The 20,747-nt window shown below is 38.6% G+C and overlaps 4 protein-coding genes across 10 annotated transcripts; 1 reads left to right on the top strand and 3 right to left on the bottom strand.

Moving 5' to 3' along the window:
• Nucleotides 1-1,009: 1,009 nt before the first annotated feature.
• LOC106296537 lies at nt 1,010-7,326 on the bottom strand. 4 transcript variants are annotated; one of them, XM_013732685.1, is made up of 7 exons: nt 2,819-2,925; nt 2,681-2,734; nt 2,301-2,414; nt 2,101-2,180; nt 1,745-2,016; nt 1,290-1,592; nt 1,010-1,214 (listed from the first exon to the last, which is right to left on the bottom strand). In XM_013732685.1, the coding sequence occupies exons 1-5, from the start codon at nt 2,872-2,874 to the stop codon at nt 1,961-1,963; spliced, it is 360 nt and encodes a 119-aa protein (XP_013588139.1). In that variant the 5' UTR covers nt 2,875-2,925; the 3' UTR covers nt 1,010-1,214; nt 1,290-1,592; nt 1,745-1,960. The 4 variants fall into 4 exon arrangements, 2 of the variants coding, with proteins under 2 accessions (XP_013588139.1, XP_013588138.1); XM_013732684.1 differs by having other exon boundaries at nt 1,010-1,592; XR_001261249.1 differs by lacking the exons at nt 2,681-2,734; nt 2,819-2,925 and adding an exon at nt 5,411-7,326 and having other exon boundaries at nt 1,013-1,592; nt 2,101-2,228.
• A 1,962-nt stretch (nt 7,327-9,288) lies between these two features.
• On the bottom strand, nt 9,289-11,537 carry LOC106296377 (auxin response factor 17-like). 2 transcript variants are annotated; one of them, XM_013732504.1, is made up of 3 exons: nt 10,443-11,537; nt 9,655-10,338; nt 9,289-9,514 (listed from the first exon to the last, which is right to left on the bottom strand). In XM_013732504.1, exons 1-2 carry the CDS (start codon nt 11,430-11,432, stop codon nt 9,697-9,699), a joined length of 1,632 nt encoding a protein of 543 aa, XP_013587958.1. In that variant the 5' UTR covers nt 11,433-11,537; the 3' UTR covers nt 9,289-9,514; nt 9,655-9,696. The 2 variants fall into 2 exon arrangements, with proteins under 2 accessions (XP_013587958.1, XP_013587957.1); XM_013732503.1 differs by having other exon boundaries at nt 9,658-10,338; nt 10,443-11,536.
• Nucleotides 11,538-12,313: 776 nt separating this feature from the next.
• Nucleotides 12,314-14,399, bottom strand: LOC106300906 (probable eukaryotic translation initiation factor 5-2). Of its 3 annotated transcripts, none has more exons than XM_013737168.1 (2): nt 14,226-14,399; nt 12,314-13,957 (listed from the first exon to the last, which is right to left on the bottom strand). In XM_013737168.1, the coding sequence occupies exon 2, from the start codon at nt 13,731-13,733 to the stop codon at nt 12,474-12,476; it is 1,260 nt and encodes a 419-aa protein (XP_013592622.1). In that variant the 5' UTR covers nt 13,734-13,957; nt 14,226-14,399; the 3' UTR covers nt 12,314-12,473. The 3 variants fall into 3 exon arrangements, with proteins under 3 accessions (XP_013592622.1, XP_013592623.1, XP_013592624.1); XM_013737169.1 differs by having other exon boundaries at nt 14,201-14,394; XM_013737170.1 differs by having other exon boundaries at nt 14,125-14,394.
• Nucleotides 14,400-16,901: 2,502 nt separating this feature from the next.
• LOC106299751 lies at nt 16,902-18,149 on the top strand. The gene is made up of 4 exons (XM_013735777.1): nt 16,902-16,921; nt 17,433-17,707; nt 17,743-17,757; nt 17,855-18,149. The coding sequence occupies exons 1-4, from the start codon at nt 16,902-16,904 to the stop codon at nt 18,091-18,093; spliced, it is 549 nt and encodes a 182-aa protein (XP_013591231.1). The 3' UTR covers nt 18,094-18,149.
• Nucleotides 18,150-20,747: the final 2,598 nt, after the last annotated feature.

Below are 20,747 nucleotides of genomic sequence, written 5' to 3' on the forward strand. Positions count from 1 at the left end.
ACTGATTTAACGCAACGTAGGAAGCATTTGAGACAAAACGAAATAAGATATGACTTGACCTAATTTTGAGATTAATTATTATAAAGTTTATAAATATCTGATATGGAATCACTTTTAATCCTAGTGCTTGTCTAATTTATGTATACAATGTGCTCAGTCGAATATAGTGCTAATCATGTGTCATACAATAACATCCACACTATAAGTTTCTCAAATAAAATCTCTAAGAATACTAGAGATTTTCCCGGGCTAGGCCCAGGTTTTTCGTATATATAAATTGAATTTTGATGAACAGTTTTCTTTTAGTATTTAAATATAAAAAATTAAGTATTGATTTGTTGATTTTCTCACACCTTTGCTGCAAGTTAAAGTCCAGTAAATTATGTATATTGGCCAAGTTCATTTGCCAAATCATCCAGTCTGAATTTTACCGATTTGGACCACTCATCTACTCTTGGTGTGAGCTGTTGAAGGCTGCAGAACATGAAATGGACTGTTGGTAGAGCAATTGGTTTTATTTCATATGTTTTTAGCAAAGATATAATTTAAAAATAGTTTATTGTTGAGAAAAAAGAAGAAGAAATAGTTTACAAATAAACTAATATGAATAATGAATTTTTGAACTCTATTAGTTGAATTGGTTATTATTTAATTGAAAAGTGTTTTAGTTACTGATAAAATTTATTTATAAATCTATGTACTTTATTTTCTTTAAATTTAACTACGTTTTCTTGTTAATATTTTGTCCTTACCGACTTGATTATTTTTGGTTTAGTTTTAAATTTATTTATTTACTGTGTATTATTACATATTCTTCTAACCGTACTGTGGAAAGTAAATATGATTCACAAGTTAGTTCAAACTCAGATTTTTTTTGTTTTTAATGTTTTAATGTTTTTAGACTATGAATTTATATCGAATCTGTGAGTTATTGTATGTTACAACAATTATCTAACAGAATATTTATGATAATATCTTAGCTTTTTGTTTTTCCATTGACTATATATTATCTTTTCATATATATTTATATTTGTGGCTTATAGGTTGGAGTAATGAGACAATATTACATACGTCTTATTTCATTTAGCTAAGTTAGGCCTCTGTTATTAGTTTATTGCAGTCGAAACTCTGTCTCGTGACTGCCAGACTGCCATAGTGTCGTTAGAAATAAAGCTTTGCCTCTCCTTGTAATGCTTCCAGGATACATATGTCTACTGTTCAGACATCATGACGATAGAAAAAATTAGTATCACTGGACGTAAGATGAACTCAAATCCATAATACCCCACCTCCAGAAAAATCTACAACTCACGATACATAGCTTTGCTTATCTCCAAGCCACAAACAGAAAACCAGTATGAAGAGTATACATAAACATCAGAGAAACAACTGTCGAATTTTGATAAAGGTTTTTACACCTTCTGTAGGTAACAAAGCCTCTTTCAAATGTGTGATGCTATCTTTGACAGAAAATGCATAAGATTTTCTCCGTTAACAATGCTATTAGAAATCTAGAAAGATAAGATTGACATCTTATTCCCCCTTTTATCATCGTTGCAGAAGGAAATCTCCCATATAAAACCCTCGATAACCTGCAACATGACAGGAAAATATATATATTGAGGGCAATAGCAAAACAATATAAACTAAGAGTCAAATACATAAGCTGGTCTGGTGTGGGAGACACACTCGATAACCTGCAACATGACACTCGATAAACCAAACTACCAAACTGAGTGGCTACCTGAGTTGTATATGATCGTGAGAAACTAATTCTGGAGTGGAAAGATTCTAATTGGGAGCTCCTTATCAACTCTTATTCCAAAATATGATTCTGGACTCAGCTGAAACCAAGGTAGTTCTTTCAAAACTACCACGATTCCCAAGTGTTTTAAGAGATGAAATTTTCATTCAACCACTGGTTTTAGCAGTTCTAGGAGCTTTTGTGGTGTTGTGTTCCTTAAGCTTGATGGGTTGACAAAAAGGAAACCGGAGCCTGGGGGTCGAAAGAACCACCTGTGATAGAATTATAACAATCAGCACACAAAAAAAAAGTACAATCTGAAATAAAGATACAGCGAATTCTGAAGTTGTACTCACATGGAATCAAAGGGTCCGATGGGATCGACAAAACATTTGAAACTCGTCTCAAGAAAGAAGTCAATATGAGGAACCTTTCTCTGTTTTTTTTACCAATGTACTTGAGTCTTCTATCATTTCCTTAAAAACTATTACGCACTTACACAGATGAAGGAACACTGCAGATGAATATAATGGAAGGTAACAAAAAGATAACTTACTTGTTCGGAATTATCATTTCATCATATCTATGAGACATTTTCTCTTCCATGAAACCCCAGCAGACTCCTTTCCAGCTGGCGTAGTAATGATCAAGAAGTGACGTCTTGTTTCCCCTGTATTTCCAAGTAAATAAGATAACAAATTAAAACCACAGGTAAACCATTTCGAAGAAGTAGAAATTACCCTTTTCGGTTGACATAATTTATAGCTCAACGCTCCACACCAAATTTTCTCATATTCACCCATTAATTTGATAAATATCTTGCAGAAACTCATACTCCAACTACGTCACACCATAAATTATCATTTACGGTATCTCCCCCCCCCTAAATTGAGAGGTTCAGGAAATGAAAAAATAAAAGAGCAAAAGATTATTTACCTAAGCTTCTCATAAGTGAGCTTCATCCTCCTGTAATCCCACTTTATGATTGAGCTGCAACAATACATAGAATCCAATTAACGTATTATCAAGATGAGAGATCTTTGTAAAACTACGAATTTGAAAAAATCTTTTAACCTAGGTAACATGGCAGAGACACATAGAGGGATGGTGGAGCTGTTCCTGGACGGCATGGTTACAGAAACCAATAGGGCGTGGTTCTGGAGAGATCACCACTGATGTTGTGATTAACATGGCAGAGACACAGAGAGGGATGGTGGAGCTGTTCCTGGACGGCATGGTTACAGAAAACAATAGGGCGTGGTTCGGGAGAGATCACCACTGATGTTGTGATTATTTGGTTTTCCTGAGTTTGGTGAAGGTGAAGAAAGGAAAGAGATAATATATATAGGGAATCGAGTTCATGACGTGGGACTGTTTTTTTTTTTTTGCTAACATTTGGATGACGGAGGACTGTTGAAGTTAAGCTGATGATTTATGACTAATGGTTGTGGGAGCGAGACGTTGAATGGAAGAATCTGAAGAGATAGTAACAGTAGTTTAGCTCCGATTAGAAGGAAGACGATTAGAAGGAAGAGCATGAAGATGATGCAGCGTTAGAAATAAATTAAATAAGAAAAGGCCTAGTAAATTAGGTTTGAATGTTTGATATATGGTAACGGCGATGAAACATGAAGCAAATATGTCGTTTAGGCTGATTTGGGTGACGTGGCCTAATTTAATACTGTGATAGGTCAATTTAATTTGCATACGTGATAGTCTAGATGTTGATCTTATTCAACTTTTAGTATTGTTAGATAAACATAAGTTATATTAATAATTAATTAAAGAGTTCATCAAAATATTTTAATTTTAATTTTGACAGAAATCCCCAGCTTTTTAAATTAATTAATTATTATTGTGTGATATACTCTATTTAAGAAATAATAAATGGCCTAATATATTTTGGTTATGTCATCATTTACGTAAGAAGACTAGCTAATTAGATAAAGTAAAAGAATAATCCCCGGCACAAAGTTTAACGATAAATAAGATATGTTTTCTTATTAGGCACTTTTTTTTTCGGATCAACTTTTTTTTATTTTGATATAATTCTGCAGAACAACTTTAGTAGCAACATGGCCCAGATAGAATTAAGCTACGCAATTTGTATTATAAAATTTGGAAAGTTAATTTCCACATTGATTGGGTGGTTATCTAATTGATTAATATATTTAGTTTTTTTTTCTGTTCGAATGGATACCTTTAACTTAATTCTAGTCGTAAAGATGAAAGTACCATGCACAGAAGCAGAGTGGTTAATCTTTAGAGTGGGCTTGCTCCAGTTAGGTCCATTAAGTTACATCTGATGATAACGCACGCGATACCACTGGTTGTCACGTTGCGTAACCCTGACCATTGATTGTTGAAATGTTACCAATCGGAACCAATGATTCTCCACTGCAGACCTTGAACTAATTTGACCCAACCTTTTTTACACAACCATAACTCTATCCATATACATTGAGGTATTCTTAAAAACTCAATTTCGAGTATAATTCTTGATTATACCAATTACCTAAATCATTTACTGAACTGGTTCTGATAGAAGTTTAACTAAGCTGAAAAAGAGAATCAAGTACAAAGGGACAAGAGCAAAAGGGTAACCAATCCCCAATATCTTTGTCTCAACTCATGTTATGGCATATTATCATGAGATGCCATCATTTTTCATTACCCATTAACTGAAAGTGGACACACTCTCTTCTCCATCTTAAGATGATATGTCCTTTTCTAAACAAGCTGAGAAACAAGAACAAAAAAACTCACCCTACATCTACAACCTTCGATAATGAATCTACTCATTGAAGCATATGCGTAGGAGAAGCACCTTGGCTTTTCAACTTTTCTTTAGTCAGCAATCTCTGAGATAAATGCTTCAAGAAAACATTGAAGCCTGTCTCATTTGGAGATTTTTGGTGATCACAAGATCAGAATAGAGAAGAGTTGGATCAATGGTTACTATGTAAATGTTAAGGAACAGATTGATACGCCATTACTATTTGATTGCATTGTATATATCAAATCCTTATCCTCCATTGTACCAACATATATATATATATACTTTCTTTGAGAATAAATAAGATGACTTCGCTACAGTAAATATATATACAGCATAAATCCCAGTGAATGTTTAAAAATGTCCACGAATCTTTGTTGTTATTTTAGTAGGAACCCATATTTTCCTATTTATTAATTGGAAGAGATTGTTTGACCCGAAAACGGTATTTATACTGTTGATGTTTGTTGGAATCATACAATAAAGAATCTAAGGATAATGGTTAGATTGTTGAGGTTTAGGAGAAATCTTGAAAGAATCAAATAAGAAATGAACATCAAAAAGAGTTTATTGATCAAAGATTGTATTACAAGAATGGTTTCTAGTGTAAAGTAATCTAAGAATCCATAAACCCTTTGTAAGAAGTGTTCTAAGTCTAAAATGGAGAATATATCATCCCTTCTAATAAGGAGATAGTTCCTTATTTATAGAAGAAATATGTTTAGGGTTACCTAACAAAGTGAGCCTAATTCATTGTCTTAATGAGCCTTGAGGAAGATGTAAATCCACCCCTAACAGTAAGCCCCCCAAATTCGTAGAGAGAGAGAGACGAAATCGATATCTGCGAATTTTACGAATAGGGTTTATGAGACAATGAACTAGGCACATACCCATGTCGTAGACGATTGTCATGAATGGACTGTCGTTGTTAGGTTGCCATAAACGAAGTGTCATGGACGGACTGTCCCGGGCGAGCTGTCGTTGACATACTTCTGATTCCGATCGGACCTCCCGGGATGGTTGCGCGAACGATCTGTGAGGACAGTGTTCTGAACCATCCGAAAGAGTCGCCATGGATTAAGTGTCAATCGACGAACTGCCAAAGACAAGTCGCCATACACATCGTCATGAACGTACCGCCATGAAAGAACTGCCACAATCGAATCGCCGTGGACATGTCTTCGCGGTACTGACAAGATCCATGTGTAGATGGAATGGTGGAGTTTTGGCGCATCAAGATGTCTTGTTGATCCACATGTTGTAGCGATTGGTGTGGTCGGCGTGACGCTGAGAAACGTGCTGCGAGACTGAATTTGTGGATCGGTGACAAGCTGATAGAGCTTGAAGTCAGAAACAAGCTTCTAGCGATGGAACCATTGAAGACGTCATGCCTGGTGAAGCGTAACAAGCCTCAATTTGTCGAGAACAAGATGCTGAGCTAGTTGTTGACGAGATGGAGACCTTGCCGAGACAGAGGTCTGTTGTCATTGCGTTTGGCGAGCTCTAGCTCTTGGCATGCGACCGGCTTGAAGTTAACCGTTTGGAGCTTGTCAGATCAAGTTTCAGTTTGTTGCGAGACGGCAAGCTGATGGGAATCTTGGGCTATTTGGTCGGCCTTTCATGAGAAAGCTTCCTCTCTTCTTCGGCAGTCCGCTAGATTGTCATCAAGACCGTAACAGCGTTACTGTCCTCTTGAAATGCAGCTTACACGCTCAGCTCAGGCTCAAGCTCCATCAATGGTGCCAGTTGCCAACTAAAATTTGTTACGAGACTTCTTATACAGAAGCTCAGGCTCGTATGGTTTGACGTAGAACAACAGTCATGTGCTTTACTCGGCAATGGGAAACGTCTTCGACCACCATAGCTTCAGCTCGTCAGCTCAAGTACAAACTCAACATGATATGTATCCTATTAGTTGTTGCTCGGCCCTCTCATCTTCAGTTTCTTGTCGACAGAGTCGCGAATGATCGATTGTGAAAACCGTGATAAAAGTCACGAGCTTGTGGTCGACAAAGAGAGACAGAGCTGGTTTTGACTTGATCTCGAGGGGAGTCTTGACGAGGAGACGTCTTTGTAGCCGGGGAAAGCATGCCAAGAATCTAAGAAGCCAATCAGAGCTCTCTCAGGGTTCTACATCTCGAGATCGAGGCGTTCGTATCAAGTCCATAGCGCTGCTGAGATTAAGCTCGCTGGGAGAGCTTCGAAACGATGAAGACGGTGTGATGAATGATGTTGTTCCGTCAGATTCTTCAGAAACGATGAAGATGAAGTGATCAATTGACGAAGCCGCGGGATCTACATCTTGGAATTCACTCGGTCGCAAGAAGTACGTCTCCCTTGTCAAAGCTCAAACTCGCCGCCAGGATCGAATCTCTGACCTCCGTCTCCGCCGTGGGGAAAGCGGTGACTCTAATCCGGAGACTGAAGATACTTCGAGAACGTGAACGCTCTGTACCAGAACCCTTGCCAAACCTAGCTTGTCTTCGGTAGAGGTTTCCGTGCCGGCGTGAACCGTCCAACAAGGAGTGGCCGAGATCGAATCTTCTGATGACGAGCTGCTAGGAAAGTGGCTCACGAGATTGCCTATGTTGTCCAAATCAAGTCTTGACCTTGGTGGCAATCTATCAGGAGTCAAAGACAATCATTGTTCTTGTCCGATATGGCCTGTTGTCGGCGACGACGGAATGGAGTTCGACGGGTGTGAGAAAGCCGTGACGGCGAGATAGACGTCGTCAAGAGTCGTAGCCGATCGTAACTTCTCCTAAAGTCAGAAATAATAATTTTTTTTTATTATTCTCCTTCCTGATTAAGCATGTGTATCTTATATGCCATAATCATGAATCGAAATTTAATAATGAGATAAGATTGTGAAACTTATCTTTTCGACAATGACTTTGATAGCTTGTTGCCTAGATGAACAGAGATCGATAGATCCATGAGTTGTTCCCAAGTTTGAGTTTTCGAGAATAGTTCTCCTTGGCCCCCTTCTTCTAGCGCCAACTGTTTGACCCAAAAACGGTGTTTATGCTGGTGATGTTTGTTGGAATCATACAATAAAGAATCTAAGGATAATGATTAGATTCTTGAGGTTTAGAAGAAATCTTGAAAGAATCAAATAAGAAATGAACATCAAAAAGAGTTTATTGATCAAAGATTGTATTACAAAAATGATTTCTAGTGTAAAGTAATCTAAGAATCCATAAACTCTTTGTAAGAAGTGTTCTAAGTCTAAAATGGAGAAGAGATCATCCTTTCTAATAAGGAGATGGTTTCTTATTTATAGAAGAAAGATGTCTAGGATTACCTAACAAAGTGGACGTAATTTATTGTTTTAATGGGTCTTGAGAAAGATGTAAATCCACCTCCAAGAGAGATAAAACATTATTATCAGTCTATGACATAAGAGGAAACTGACTTCTGTAATAGAGGGAAGCTTGGAGCATTGTGTTTGCGATGAACTTCCAAGTACAATTTGAGAGCTAAACCGGTTAAGAGAAATGTAAATTCTATAAACCAATTCCAAACCGGATCTTTAAAAAAGGGTTAGTATTTCGGTTTATTCTCAAAGATCAATTTTCGCGCCACCTTCTCTGTCAAGTAATAAAGTTCCATTCTATCTCTCCGAACCCTAACTTCTCTTCTCCGATGGAGCCAAAGACGAAGATCGGTGAAATATCTCCCGTCGCCGGTGATCTAAGCTCGGAGAAGTTCCCCCTCTTCCATCACAGCTCTTGGCAAACCAAGCGTGACACGTGGCCTATACTCGGCCGCTCCAGGATCTCAAACAGTAACTGAGCCGCCAAATTACTCGGCCAATTCTCCTTCCAGCATCTTTCTGAGAATCTTATGCTCCGCTTATACTAGTGGTATCCATCTATGGAATCATCCTCTAATTGATTGCGGTAAATCCTTAGGAGTGTGATCATTTTTCGTGAGATCATCCTTCTACTGTATTTAGTTTGTGTAGATATTGTTGCTACGCTCTGTTTGATTAAGCAATCGAACCCAAGTTACATATAGAAGTGCGTCTTCTTAGATCTGTAGGTTTTAACGAATCGAAGGAAACGATTTGTTTCTTGTTGCTTAAACGACTGATTATGAAGCTCTGTATTTTCATGTGATTTTGCAGCTTCCAACACATGGGAGCTCTTTACTGGAATGCCCTAGCTTAGAATCATGAGATTTGGCGTATTCTTACATCTCCATGGCACAGTGGATTGTTTCGTTGGGATATACATGGAGCAGCGATATGGACCATGTTAAACCATTTACTAATGTAGCTTAGGTGAAGCAACCAAAGTCCAGCAGAGTCATGACTATTTCTTGCAAGGTATATCATCTAAACCTTTAAAGCTTTGTGTGACCCTGATTTTAGAATTCGAGTCTTTTACATACACAAATCATATCTGACTTTGACAGGCAATGGTGACTGGTGAGTGATGCTCAGTTAAAACGTGCATGGCCAATAGAAAGTTCAGGATATTCCCTTACACCAACATCTCACAAGCCAGGACACAAGACCTATGCACACTCGTATGCTCTTAAAACATGACCAGGTTTCGACTCCTTTCTACTTCCCGTACTTATTATATAACTGCATATAATACCAAAACTCTTATACTATCTAAGCCTTAGTCAAGTCTTGGTACTTTAATGGCATAACGGATAAGGTGATAGGATGGGGATGGTTGTCTTAGTTCTTGATACTAAAGTCTACCAAAGCTTTGTCCCATTTAAGGATCCAGTAGCCGTACTAGTTGCTTACATAAACTTCAATCCCAATAATATAATAATATACTAGTAGTAAACTATTAGGTGATGGAGAGCGAGATGTTCACCACAATATGTCTCAGAAATTGGTCAAATAAAACAGTCAAACCAAGTCAAAGTCAATGCAGAAAGACAAGATACTTATTATATATATAGTACGATTACTAGTACTTGGGACTTGACAGAGATTCCAGCAAGATCCAAAAGTCCTTCATTCACTTAACCTGTGAACACAAAAAAAAGGCCTTATCAAGTCAAGCAAGGAACTGGACTGTACACTGAAATGCATCACATGTGTAATATTCGGAGACAGAATATGCTGTACCAAGTACAGAAGAGGACAAGAATTGTAATAAATAAGAACTACCTCGGTGGCTGTTGGAATCTTGAGGCGCCTCTGAATCTTTCACATGCCTTGAGCATACGTCAAGGACAATTGTGTCTCATTCACAACTTCATTGTCACTGGACTCTTTGCTTCCATCCTCTTCATACAAGCCCTCAGCAAGACCGCTCTCAGTAAGCTCCTGCACGTTAATGATCTGGCCAAACAGCTGAATCGAGTTAACTCTTACAGCGTGGCCTCGGTTTCCAACCTGTTCATTCCCAGAGGAGAGGTTAGTGGTATTGCTATTAGGCGACAAGTCATCTGATAGCGGGCTGCCATAGTTCATCATCTCAGTCGAGATTTTTCTCAGCCCAGGAAGTGGGTTAAAGAAGTTATTAGTGCATAGCTGGGGAGTGTTTTCTCCGATGAATCCGGTTGAGTTAAAAGACCCAAATTCATAATGCCTGGCTCCCTGCATGCCAGCAGGAAATGTAGTATACGAGAACAAATAGGGACTTGGATCCACAGCTTGTTGTCCTCTTCCGGAATAGAGCATTTCTCCTCCTTCTCCACTCAAGAACCCACTCGCGCTATTGGAATGCTTCAACCTCTTTGTTGGAGGGTAAATAGCAAGAAGCTGACTTGAGTTTGCAACGACCTCCACTTGCCAAGGATTCACCCTCTTCAAGTTTTGCAGAATCTCAGGTTCATCCCATGTGATCTGCTCAAACTCAAAACAAACAACTTAATCAAAATGAGAATCTAGCTATTCATTAATAGCGCACACACACTATAGTTCAATTGACAAGGCAAAACAATGTACACCTGAAGCTGCTTCCACAAACCAGTTTCTTGAAACCTGGAGGAGACAACGCCCTGAAACCACGTAACCCGCGAAGAGTCCTCTGTCTCCATAGCCATCTTCACTCTAGTACCAGGACTCCAGTATCCAGCCATGGATACCTCAACATCCTCAGCCCTCACCACGAAGTCTGACCATCCCGCCGTGGGATAATACACCACCTCGAAGGGATAACCCTGCACCGCCTTGTTGATCGCCTCGGAGACAGCTTCCGCCGTCAACTTCCCCATCCCAATCCTCCTAAACCCCTTCTTACCTCCTCCGTAGTACTCATCCCCGTGGTTTGAGTTCGGCGCTCGCCTCACACCTATAAACATCTCATCAACAGATTTCCTCATGAAAACGACCGAGTCTCCGGCGATAAGCTTCTTGCCGTTGACGAACTTGCTCCACCCGGTGGTTAACAAGTGCCGGCGCGGCGTACCGCGGTAGATATGGCGGAAGTCCCAGACGACGCCGTGGATATCGGTGATGAATAGCTTCTGCACCGGAGGATCCGCGTGGAAATCGAGCGGAGGGAAGACGGAGTCCGCGCAGTAACGCGGGACGGAGAATCCTCCTCCGTTATTAGCATCTGACGGCGTTAATATCTTCGCGAAGGTAACCACCTTGCTGTTGCTGTTGTTGTTCTCATCGTCGTCGCTCCCGAATCCGGAGAAATTGGAGGGAGAGAAGTGCTCGGGAGATATCGGCTGCAGCGCAAGGTGAGCGAAGACCTCGTCGGTGATCGGATCGGGGAGTAACTCGACGGCGGAGACGACGCAGGGAACCGGAGCGGTTGAGAGAGAAGAGATGAGCGAGGAGGGGCAAGAGTGCTCGACATGGCCTTGAGGGAAGTAGTAAACCCTAGAGTAGAGAGAGGGGATTTGAACGGAGGCGCCTGCGCAAGCGCGCCAGATCTGAGGGTCGACTTCGCGGAGGAAGTCGGCGGTTGCCGGCGGCGGCGGCGACATAGGCGGTTGTTTGTTCACTGCAGAGGAAGTTAGGTGGGAACTGTTAGGTGTTAGAGAGAGAGAGAGAGAGAGAGAGATAATTTAGTAGAGAGATTACAGATTTTTACTGTTACGCAGTTACGGGATTTTTATTCGAATTTTACAGTTTCGGCCACACGACAACAAACTTTATACAGTTACCTGCTCTTTTGCACCGTCCGATCGCGCGTGCATCTCAATCTCTATTTTATTTTTCGCTTTTTGGTTCCATTTATTATAATTTCCCCCTCATTTTTAGGTTCACTTAATGATGCGTAATAAAGATAGAGACTACTATGTCTTAGTCTATGATTAAGAGCTAATTAATTTGTTTTACAGAAAGAGGAATAATTAGCTAGAAGTATGTGTTACCGAGAAGAGAGAAAAAAGGAATATTTTCTGTAGATTTTTAATTCATCGGATGAAAATATTGATTAAACATTTTGATTTATCTTTAACGCCACACGTAAATTTCGTCATGTTACCTTTCTTTTGAAATAGTGAAGTCTGATTTGGAAAGAAAATCAAACACTATTTTGTCCATTTTCTCACATCATTTTGTCTATATTCATGTTTTGAGGAGATGATGTATAAAAACCACCATGTCGATTTTCTCATATTACAAAACATTACATTATTTTCTATATTACTTGTTTGTTTAGCATATCTTTGCACGATATTTTTTGTTCTTAAAAATATACTCCAAATTTATCTTCAAAATCAAAATAAATCTAAGTGAATCATCTCCAAATTTATCTTGTTTATTTAAGCGGTTGCGATTAAGCAGACTGTCATCTATTTTACCTTCCGTCCAAACTGACCTGTTTCTGCTTTCGGCCCACCATCACATAAAGGTTACGATATTAAATAAGCTAGTGTTATTATGTAACAAACGACAATTATACCAAAAAGTCAAATGACAGATAGCATTTTCAAAACAAAATGGTTTAAAACACTGACGATAAATAAACTGAAATAAATCCCATTAAAGAAAAAAAACAGCCAAAAGAACAAAACAATCTCTCAATCCTCCTCCCCTTCGGTCTCGGACTCAGCGCTCTGGAGCCACACCACAAAAGGCTTAACATTCTTCCAAACAGGCGAGCTTTTGTCAACTCCGTTTAGACCCTTTTGGTACCATTCCAAAACAAACTCTTCCTCAACAATGTCTTCATCGTACAGTTCTTTAAGAACCAGAGCCACCTCCTTACACACCTCATCGTTTCCTTTCTTTCCAAAGAAAGATCCGATTGAGTTGAGCAGATGCATCTGTGAACCATCCTCTTGCGTTGCAGCCGCTAAGTACTTCTTCTTCTTCGTCACTTCTTGAGCAAATCCTTTGCTTACACCATCAAAGAGGGCGTTCAAGAGTGCGTCCATGACATCCTGAGGAGGATCAGGCAATGAGGAGATGAAAGCTTTGACCTCGCTTATGGTTGAGCCTTTCTTCAGATACTCTTTCATCACCTGCACGAGCTTCTTGGGCGACTTCTTCTCCTCCTCTTCTTTTAAAGAGACCATCACCATTTCAGCAGTTGCAGCACTCAGCTGTTCCTTCATTCTCTTCTCAGCTGCTTCTCTAGAAGTATCGGTTTGCCACTGGATACCATCATCATCGTCTTCATCATCGTCTTCATCATCTGCACTCTCATCATCACGCTTTGGGCTGATATCCTCATCAGAAGTATGATTCTTGGACATACTAGAAGAAGCCTCCTTCCCGTTGGAAGGTGCTTTCTTCTTGAGCTTCTTCTGCGCCTCATCAGCTGCTTCACCTTCCTTAAGCCTCTCCTTCTCAGCTCTCCTCATAGCCTTCTTATCCTTTCCCCCCTTCTTCGCCTCCAGTGGGTTCTTCAGAATAAACGTCGTCAGTTTATCCCTCATGTCAACCTCAGAGATAAACCCACAAGCAGCGCACTTGAGATTCACCATCTGCGCCTTGGTAATAACAATCTCAGTCTCAGGGTTCCCACATCCATAGCACTGGACATACCTCTTAATAAAAACCTCAAGAAGCCCAGCAAGCTTAGACGTGCTGTGAGCTCCATTCACAAGCGAAGTCCCGGTCTTCTCGTCAAACTTGGACTGCGCTCCAAGCTCACAACCAAAGTACTTGGTCGTGTAAGAAGCAGGCCTCCCCAGGGCCTTTGCAATCTCGACGTTGTTGACAATGTTGGTCTTGATGCCGTTACCTTTGCCTTCAATCTTGGTAACCATCTTGGGCATCTTGTACCTGTAAAAGGCATCGTTGCGGTTGGACGCACCAATGTTCTGCAGCGCCATGTTTAAGTTTAGTCAGAGAGAGGAGGGGGAGTCTCGGGTTTGAAGATGCGTGAGCCTAGGGTGATGAAAGAGCTTGTGGTAGTACGTAGCTCCGGATGCAGGAGAGTAGTTTCCACGCAACCAGATTGACAGCAAAACGGTGAAATCTTGTCAGACATAAAAGAAAGCTTCAAACTTTCCACTTGCAGGGGATCGAAACTGTTACCTCCTGTAAGCAAAACACGCTGAAAGTAACAAAGGAACCGATGAATCAGACAAGTTGCAACAAATCTCACACAAAAGATCAAAACAATCTCACGAATCAAATATCTTACTTCGGGGATTACTTAATACTATCCGAGAGTATACAATCCTACAATCAATCATTGGCTCAAGAGACAAGACCAAATACCTCTAAGAACAGATCACATAAGAGGATTGAAACCATAATAACATCGACAACAACAAAACTCGAAATAGATCCCTACCACGCGCAAGGATCTGGAGACACACCTCTGTTCTTAGAAGACGACGAGAGAATCGAAGATGAAGAATCAAAGCTAAAAGTCAATAAGACGGATGATGAAGATTTGGTGGAGAGAGGCGTTTGTTTATATACGATGGAGAAATTAGGGTTAAACTTTATGAATATGGAAGAAGTCCCAATTCTTTTTTTTTTTTCTAACGGGGAAGTCCCAATTCTTATGTTTCCTTTTTCTATCACAAGTAATTATTTAATTAATTTCAGTTTATTAATAACTGAAATAAAAATCGAATTTATCTTGCAACGTGCCTTGTTTATATATCCAATCGTGTCGCCATTTTATACCTTTTGAAAAAACAATTGTAGACCAAATAAAATCAGACTTTCTTTTAAATTTATAGATAGTTTATAAATCGAAATTTATTATAATTTTCCTTTTAAATACATTAAAAATAAGAGTATTGTATATATAAATAGCTAAAACATTAAGCCTAGTGGTACTTTTTTTTTTGGTAAAAATGTAAAGATTACCAAACTTTTAAATTTTCGACGGAATTACAGGGAATGACAAAAAACAGAGAAAAGAAAAAGATCTAAACACAAACTCAAGCAAGTCATAACAGGGGCATACACAACAACCAAGCGCTATCCAGCGGCTTCGACTAAGTCGACCTGCTGCTTGCCGCAAAAAGATGAGCCAAGTTCAACCGAGAATCGGAACCCGGTAATTTTGGCCTCCCCGATGAATCCGCTCTTAAAGATAATGACTCACCTAAGAAAAGCTCGCCGAAGACCTCATAGTACCTGCACACAGGAATAGACAACCACAGTAGCGGCCTAGCACACCCACGATAACCAACCCGAGCATTTATTAGGCCTGTAGGCAACCCGAACACGATGCCGCTCCGAGCAAAAACGGGCCGCAACCTCCGTACTCCCTGATCTGAACCCAACCTGCACACAATTGTCTCGCACACCACCACCAAAAACTCAAGCGAACCTTAGTGATGCTGGGATGCGAGCGAAGACCAAACGTAATAACGCGGTGGCGAAAGAAACGAGCGCCACCACTACGCTTGTAGTCGCCGAGAACCGACAAACTGAAACTGGAGCTGCTAGACGCCTTCATTCGCCACAGCAAAGGTATGAATAAGAACGAGGGCACACTCCTAGTGAGACAAAATCCTACGGAGCTCAACAAATCAGGAAACCTAGAAGAGAAAGTCCGAAGTGTAGAGGCCAATACAAACGGTCACTGAGCGGCATAGACGACCGCCCGTTAAAACCGCTGACAAAGCCGAGGCGAGCCAGACTGAACTCAAGCACCACCACCTTCGTACTCAAGCACACGACACGCCACCGTGGTAGCGAAACCGACCGGTGCACACAACAGCTAAGGAGAGAGGCACCCAGTGCTTGACGTCACCGTCGAGAGCTGAGAGAAACCATCCAGAGCCGATTGACCTCCTGGAACCGAGGTGGAGATCCACCGAAGCCTTGAAGGAGCCAAACCTTTCTTCCTCCTCACGAACAGAGACGATCGGACGAGATCTGAGAGAGAAAATTAACCTCGATCCTGAGCCCAAAAAGCCGACTGCAGTCTTCGTCCACCGCTCACCCTTCTCGCCAAAGTCCCAGAGAAAGCAAAGAGGCCACCGGAGCAGCATCTCCTCTGCAGCGGAGCCCTCTCCGGAACCAAACCCTAGCCAAGGACGTCGTGCATATCGAAGGAGAGTGAGACAGACGAAGCGGCAGCAAAACGAGGAAACTGAAACTAAAACGGTGTGGCCTCCGGCGCCGGCACGCGCGCGCACGCGCCACTAGACGCCGGGGGAGAATTCAGATTTCGATTTGGACGTGAGAGAGAAAGTCGGGGAGGAGAGAGAAGCAGGGATGTCCAAAAAGAATCAAGCCTAGTGGTACTTATTTCTACTTTTTATCCCTTTTTGTATCTTTTGACTTTATGTCTTAAAAAGTTAAGTAAAAATTTAGCATAAGAAAAAATAATAAAACTAATTAATTTATAACAATCATTTATTACGACTATTATTATTGCGATCTAATACTACATATAACAAAAAGAGAAATTTCTTAGAATATATTTTTTTTCAGAAAAATAACCTTTAAAAAAATGACTAGAATAAATTTTATTAAATAATAAATATATATTTATATCCTAGGGTTAACTAATGTAGACTAAGTGTTCAAAGTTAAGGGTGAGCTTTGAGAATGAGTTTCAAATTTAAAAAAATGAAAAATTAAAATTAAAATTTTCAAAATAAAAATAGATTATTTTAGTCATTTTCTTCCTTGAAAATTATTTTTGTGAAAAAAAAATTTAAAATGGCTATTTGGGAAAATTGCCTTAATTTACGATTGCTTGTAGGAAGATGCTTATGTTACTTTTCTTTTTTTTTGACGAGAAATCTTTTGTATAAGATGCACAATATGACCTTACCAATTTCACTTATGAAATATTAACATTCCTAGCAAAAAAATGCTTATGTTATGCGACTATCAAAATGTTAAAAAAAAACACTATATTATTAGTAGGAAATAAAATTTGCAGAATGTTTGAAGTAATTATAAAATTTGTTTGAGAATTTACAAATAGAAGAAACAATCAGCTAGGCTTTTGGTTATAGAAAGTCACAAACAGATTATTTAGAGAACTTTAGAACCAACAACGTATTAGAAGAGTAGTTATGAAATCTCTTCTCGGTAAGCTCATAAATTGTATGTTATGCAGGCGGAAACAAAAGTCAAACGGTTTCAGTTGTCTTGATGATACACATGACTAGGAGGAGAAAAAAAAAAGAGGTTGGAAAGTTGGATTGTCTAAATCAGATATTTTAGATTATTTATTAAAAATAACAATGAGCATAACTTATATAAATAATGATGATATTTGTCAATATCTTTTTTTTTGTCAATTTGTCGATATCTCATGAATTATAATTAACACATTTAAAATTAAATAAATATCAATAATGAAATTCGCAATTAAGATCTTATGAATTATAATTATTTTATGCGTGTGAAACACGTTCTATAATTAAAGTAATTATTATCATATTTGCTTACGAATCCGATTTGTTACGGAAGTAGTTACGCTTCTGAATCCGAGTTGGCGTTGGAATATACGCTTGGCTTTGGTTATAAAAACAGATTCAATTATTAGATGAACAACAAAACTATTAGCAGGGCGTAATTATGAAAGGTCGTCGTCTCGGTAGTCTCAAGCTTTACAAGTTTGATGTGCCTTATGAATCTGATGTCGGTGTTATAGTAGTAAGTCATGGAGCCATAGAAGTAGCTATGCGGATTCCATTGACAAAATACACAGGAAAAAGACAAGGAAGAGGATCAAAAGCTGGATTGTCCAAATCGTTCTTAGGTCAGATCCGTGGGTTCTTCATTGGGCGCGAAGATTCCAACTTACTTAATCAGATCTTTGACTACATAGTCTCCAACTTTTGTTTCAAGGATCTTAGTATGGTACCTCCAGCATGTCCGGTCCTCGTCTTTCACTTACAAACTAGAGAGTTTGGTCAAGATCATCATGTCCCTGAGATTATCGACATGACAGAATTAACAAGCATTCTTTTAAACACATTGGGAACCGGACATTCTGTCATGGCCGATGAAGATGCAATAAACAGATGTGTACCAATTGCTCCACCAGCGACGGAGATCCTGGATTGTTACCGAAGTTTTGAATCTTGTAGTCTTTGTGAGAAAGGGTATCCAGAAGAAGGTGAGATTGTTCATAAAACAACATGCAATCACATCTTTCACGGGACTTGTATCTCTCGTTACTTGCTGCGCATTCCTCATTGTCCTGTTTGCACCACTCACTTGCCACCTGTCGACATCCGAACTCTCCTATTCTCTTAAGATTTGGTGGTTTTTATATTTGCTGCGGTTCTAACGAATTTGTAATTAAGTATAGTATTTAGGTCATTATTATCTAAGTGAAAACATCAAACATACCAGGCTTCTATTAACATATCTTGTAGCTTATGCATTACTTCCTGAGTCAGATTCTCTGATCCGGATCAATTGTCAATGGTTGGTCATCGTTTTTTTGTTTGTTTCATTTGATTTCACAACTTGAACCTTGAAGAAAGCTTATACTAATTGGAATAGTGTACGGTCGCCTTATCCAGCCTTCTAGATTCTTTTGTTGAATAGGTTCTGATTCAAGAAACTGAATCGTAGGGCTCACGTTGCTGCTAACATTTTCTGTTTTGATGGTTTCACTGGCTTTCACAACTTACACCTTGAAGAAAACATACACCAGGTAGGGCTGTGATATTAGGGATATATATCCCACATCGGGAATTCTAAAGTACATTAAGTAATATATAAAGGGTTAGGGTCAATCCACTAATAACCAATTGATTTTAAGTTGGAAGCCCATAACTAAACCCAAATCTAACATGGTATCAAAACCCAGATTCTAAATACCCTAAACTCCTAACTAAAAATTAAAATTAACCCTTCTGACCGGGTATAAAGGTTGTATTAAACTCGCTCGGCCGAGTATAAATGTCCTAAAGTTCCGAGATTTCTGGCCGATAAGAGTCATCATCTCGAGGAGGGGTATTACGGATATATATCTCACATCGGGAATTCTAAGGGACATTAAGTAATATATAAAGGGTTAGAGCCAATCCACTAATTACAAAATTGGTTTTAAGTTGGAAAAACATAATTAAACTCGAATCTATCGGTGTACAATGGGCTTATTCTGGAAATATTAGAATCCCAAGATAAACTGCATATTTTTTTCATTCACATCATTTGAATAAGAAACCTAGCAAACCTTCATTCTATGTGTATTTTCATTAACAAACAAAAAATAAATAAGAAAAGAAAAGATATTGTTGCCGTTGTTCACGTCATTGTTAGTAAAAAGAGGAGCATTATATAGCTTAGAAAAATGCAAAAAAAAAAAAAAAAAACGCTTTTGGTCTCAGTGGAGATAAATATTACATTAAATTTTTGTATTAACCACAAAATTAATTCAGAAAATTAAAGAGAATTGTTAGCTTGGTGACAAGACTAATTTTTAACAAGAATTAATGACTTTTGACCAAGTTTATTCTCTAAAAGATTTGTCTATTTTCATAATCAATTTTTTTTTGTTTATATAGTGATCAATTACATAGAATAAAACTTTGATCAATTACATGATCCATGTACCCGAACCATAATCTAAACCGAACTCAAATCCGAGTTTACATTGACTCAACTTGGTGCGGCTACTTGGTTTAGTATAAGTTCACATTTCTCTATGATTGTCTAAGGTTATCAACTTTGTTAGACTTCTCCACACTGTCCATTTTGTGCTGCTAAATCAACAATTTTCATGCGAACATTTCTCGTTCAAACAAACTTCAATTTTAACATATGTATTAAAAATTGAGCTCCAAGACCTTAGACCGGGGAGACGAATCCAACGTCCGTTCAAAGCTGTTTCTCTTGTTACCACCGACATATGTGAAGAAGTTGAGTGGGGCGTGGAGTTTCACCGGATTGTTAGTGAACATGTCCATCTCTCTAAGTAATCCTCCACGAGGTACTGTTTGTTGTAAATTGATATGATCGTGAACCCATTGAATGATTTGAGCCTCCATGTTATGGGCCTGAGTCGGGTCACACCCAAATAGTAAATTTGCGGCCCGGGTTTGGACAATTAAAAATCCCAAAAGATAGCGGGTCTCTCGGGATCAAGCAATGAGGCTTGCGGGTATATGAAGTAAATGCGGGTTTGTGGGATAAAAAGTTTCTTCATGGGTTGAAATTTCTGGTTGTTATTGTGATTATCTGATAATCGATCTTTCAGATTTAGTGGCTTGTTCAATTTGAATTTTCTTCGCGTTAAAGAAATTGAAAAATCTATAACTGAAAAATCTTGCTCAATGGAGAAACTTTTTTAGAATTTGTATATCAATCAATCAAAATATTATTAAAACATAAGCACAAAGTTGGACCCAACTACATTCTAGGTGAAATATTTTAAAAAACTATACTATATAATTAATATGTCAATTACGTTATTATTTAGTCTAACACATTTATATCTATAACAAAATCACCCTACGATCTTGTCTTATTATTTATGGTAAGCGATTAAATGAATTTATTATTGATGATAGCATTTTTAAAATTAACATTTGTTACGGTAGTCGTAAAAAAAACATTTGTTATGGTAATACTTTAATACACCCTAATTTATGGGAATGTAGTTGTATCGTAATACATCCCCTATATATTATTTGAGAAGCACCACAACTTCTTTTTGTAGCCACATGTCATCACTAGAATAATTCTTAGAATCATTAGAGAAATATGTTGGTCTATCTAATTATATAATAAGTTTTTTATTAAACTAACAATAAATTCATCATTAATGTACTTTATTATTTCTTTAAATAAAATTTACGGAATTGTCTAATGTGGCTAAAGTATATATGGCAATTAATAATTTTGAATAATAAAGATTTGATAAAAAAGTGTATCTTCTATCATATTTGTTTAATTTT

This window comes from Brassica oleracea, chromosome C6 (assembly GCF_000695525.1).
Source record: "Brassica oleracea var. oleracea cultivar TO1000 chromosome C6, BOL, whole genome shotgun sequence".
In the NCBI taxonomy this organism is placed as follows: Eukaryota; Viridiplantae; Streptophyta; class Magnoliopsida; order Brassicales; family Brassicaceae; genus Brassica; species Brassica oleracea.

Bases quoted from the DNA above. Each gene is read 5' to 3' on its own strand.
- LOC106296537 (XM_013732685.1), bottom strand. From the start codon at position 2,874: ATGCCGTCCAGGAACAGCTCCACCATCCCTCTATGTGTCTCTGCCATG. The intron at 2,735-2,818 runs GTTAAAAGATTT...GTATTGTTGCAG, and splicing joins GTCTCTGCCATGTTACCTAG to CTCAATCATAAAGTGGGATT. The intron at 2,017-2,100 runs GTGAGTACAACT...ATTCTATCACAG, and splicing joins ATCGGACCCTTTGATTCCAT to GTGGTTCTTTCGACCCCCAG.
- LOC106296377 (XM_013732504.1), bottom strand. From the start codon at position 11,432: ATGTCGCCGCCGCCGCCGGCAACCGCCGACTTCCTCCGCGAAGTCGAC. The intron at 10,339-10,442 runs GTGTACATTGTT...GAGTTTGAGCAG, and splicing joins GTTTGTGGAAGCAGCTTCAG to ATCACATGGGATGAACCTGA.
- LOC106300906 (XM_013737168.1), bottom strand. From the start codon at position 13,733: ATGGCGCTGCAGAACATTGGTGCGTCCAACCGCAACGATGCCTTTTAC.
- LOC106299751 (XM_013735777.1), top strand. From the start codon at position 16,902: ATGAAATCTCTTCTCGGTAA. The intron at 16,922-17,432 runs GCTCATAAATTG...TCGTCTCGGTAG, and splicing joins ATGAAATCTCTTCTCGGTAA to TCTCAAGCTTTACAAGTTTG.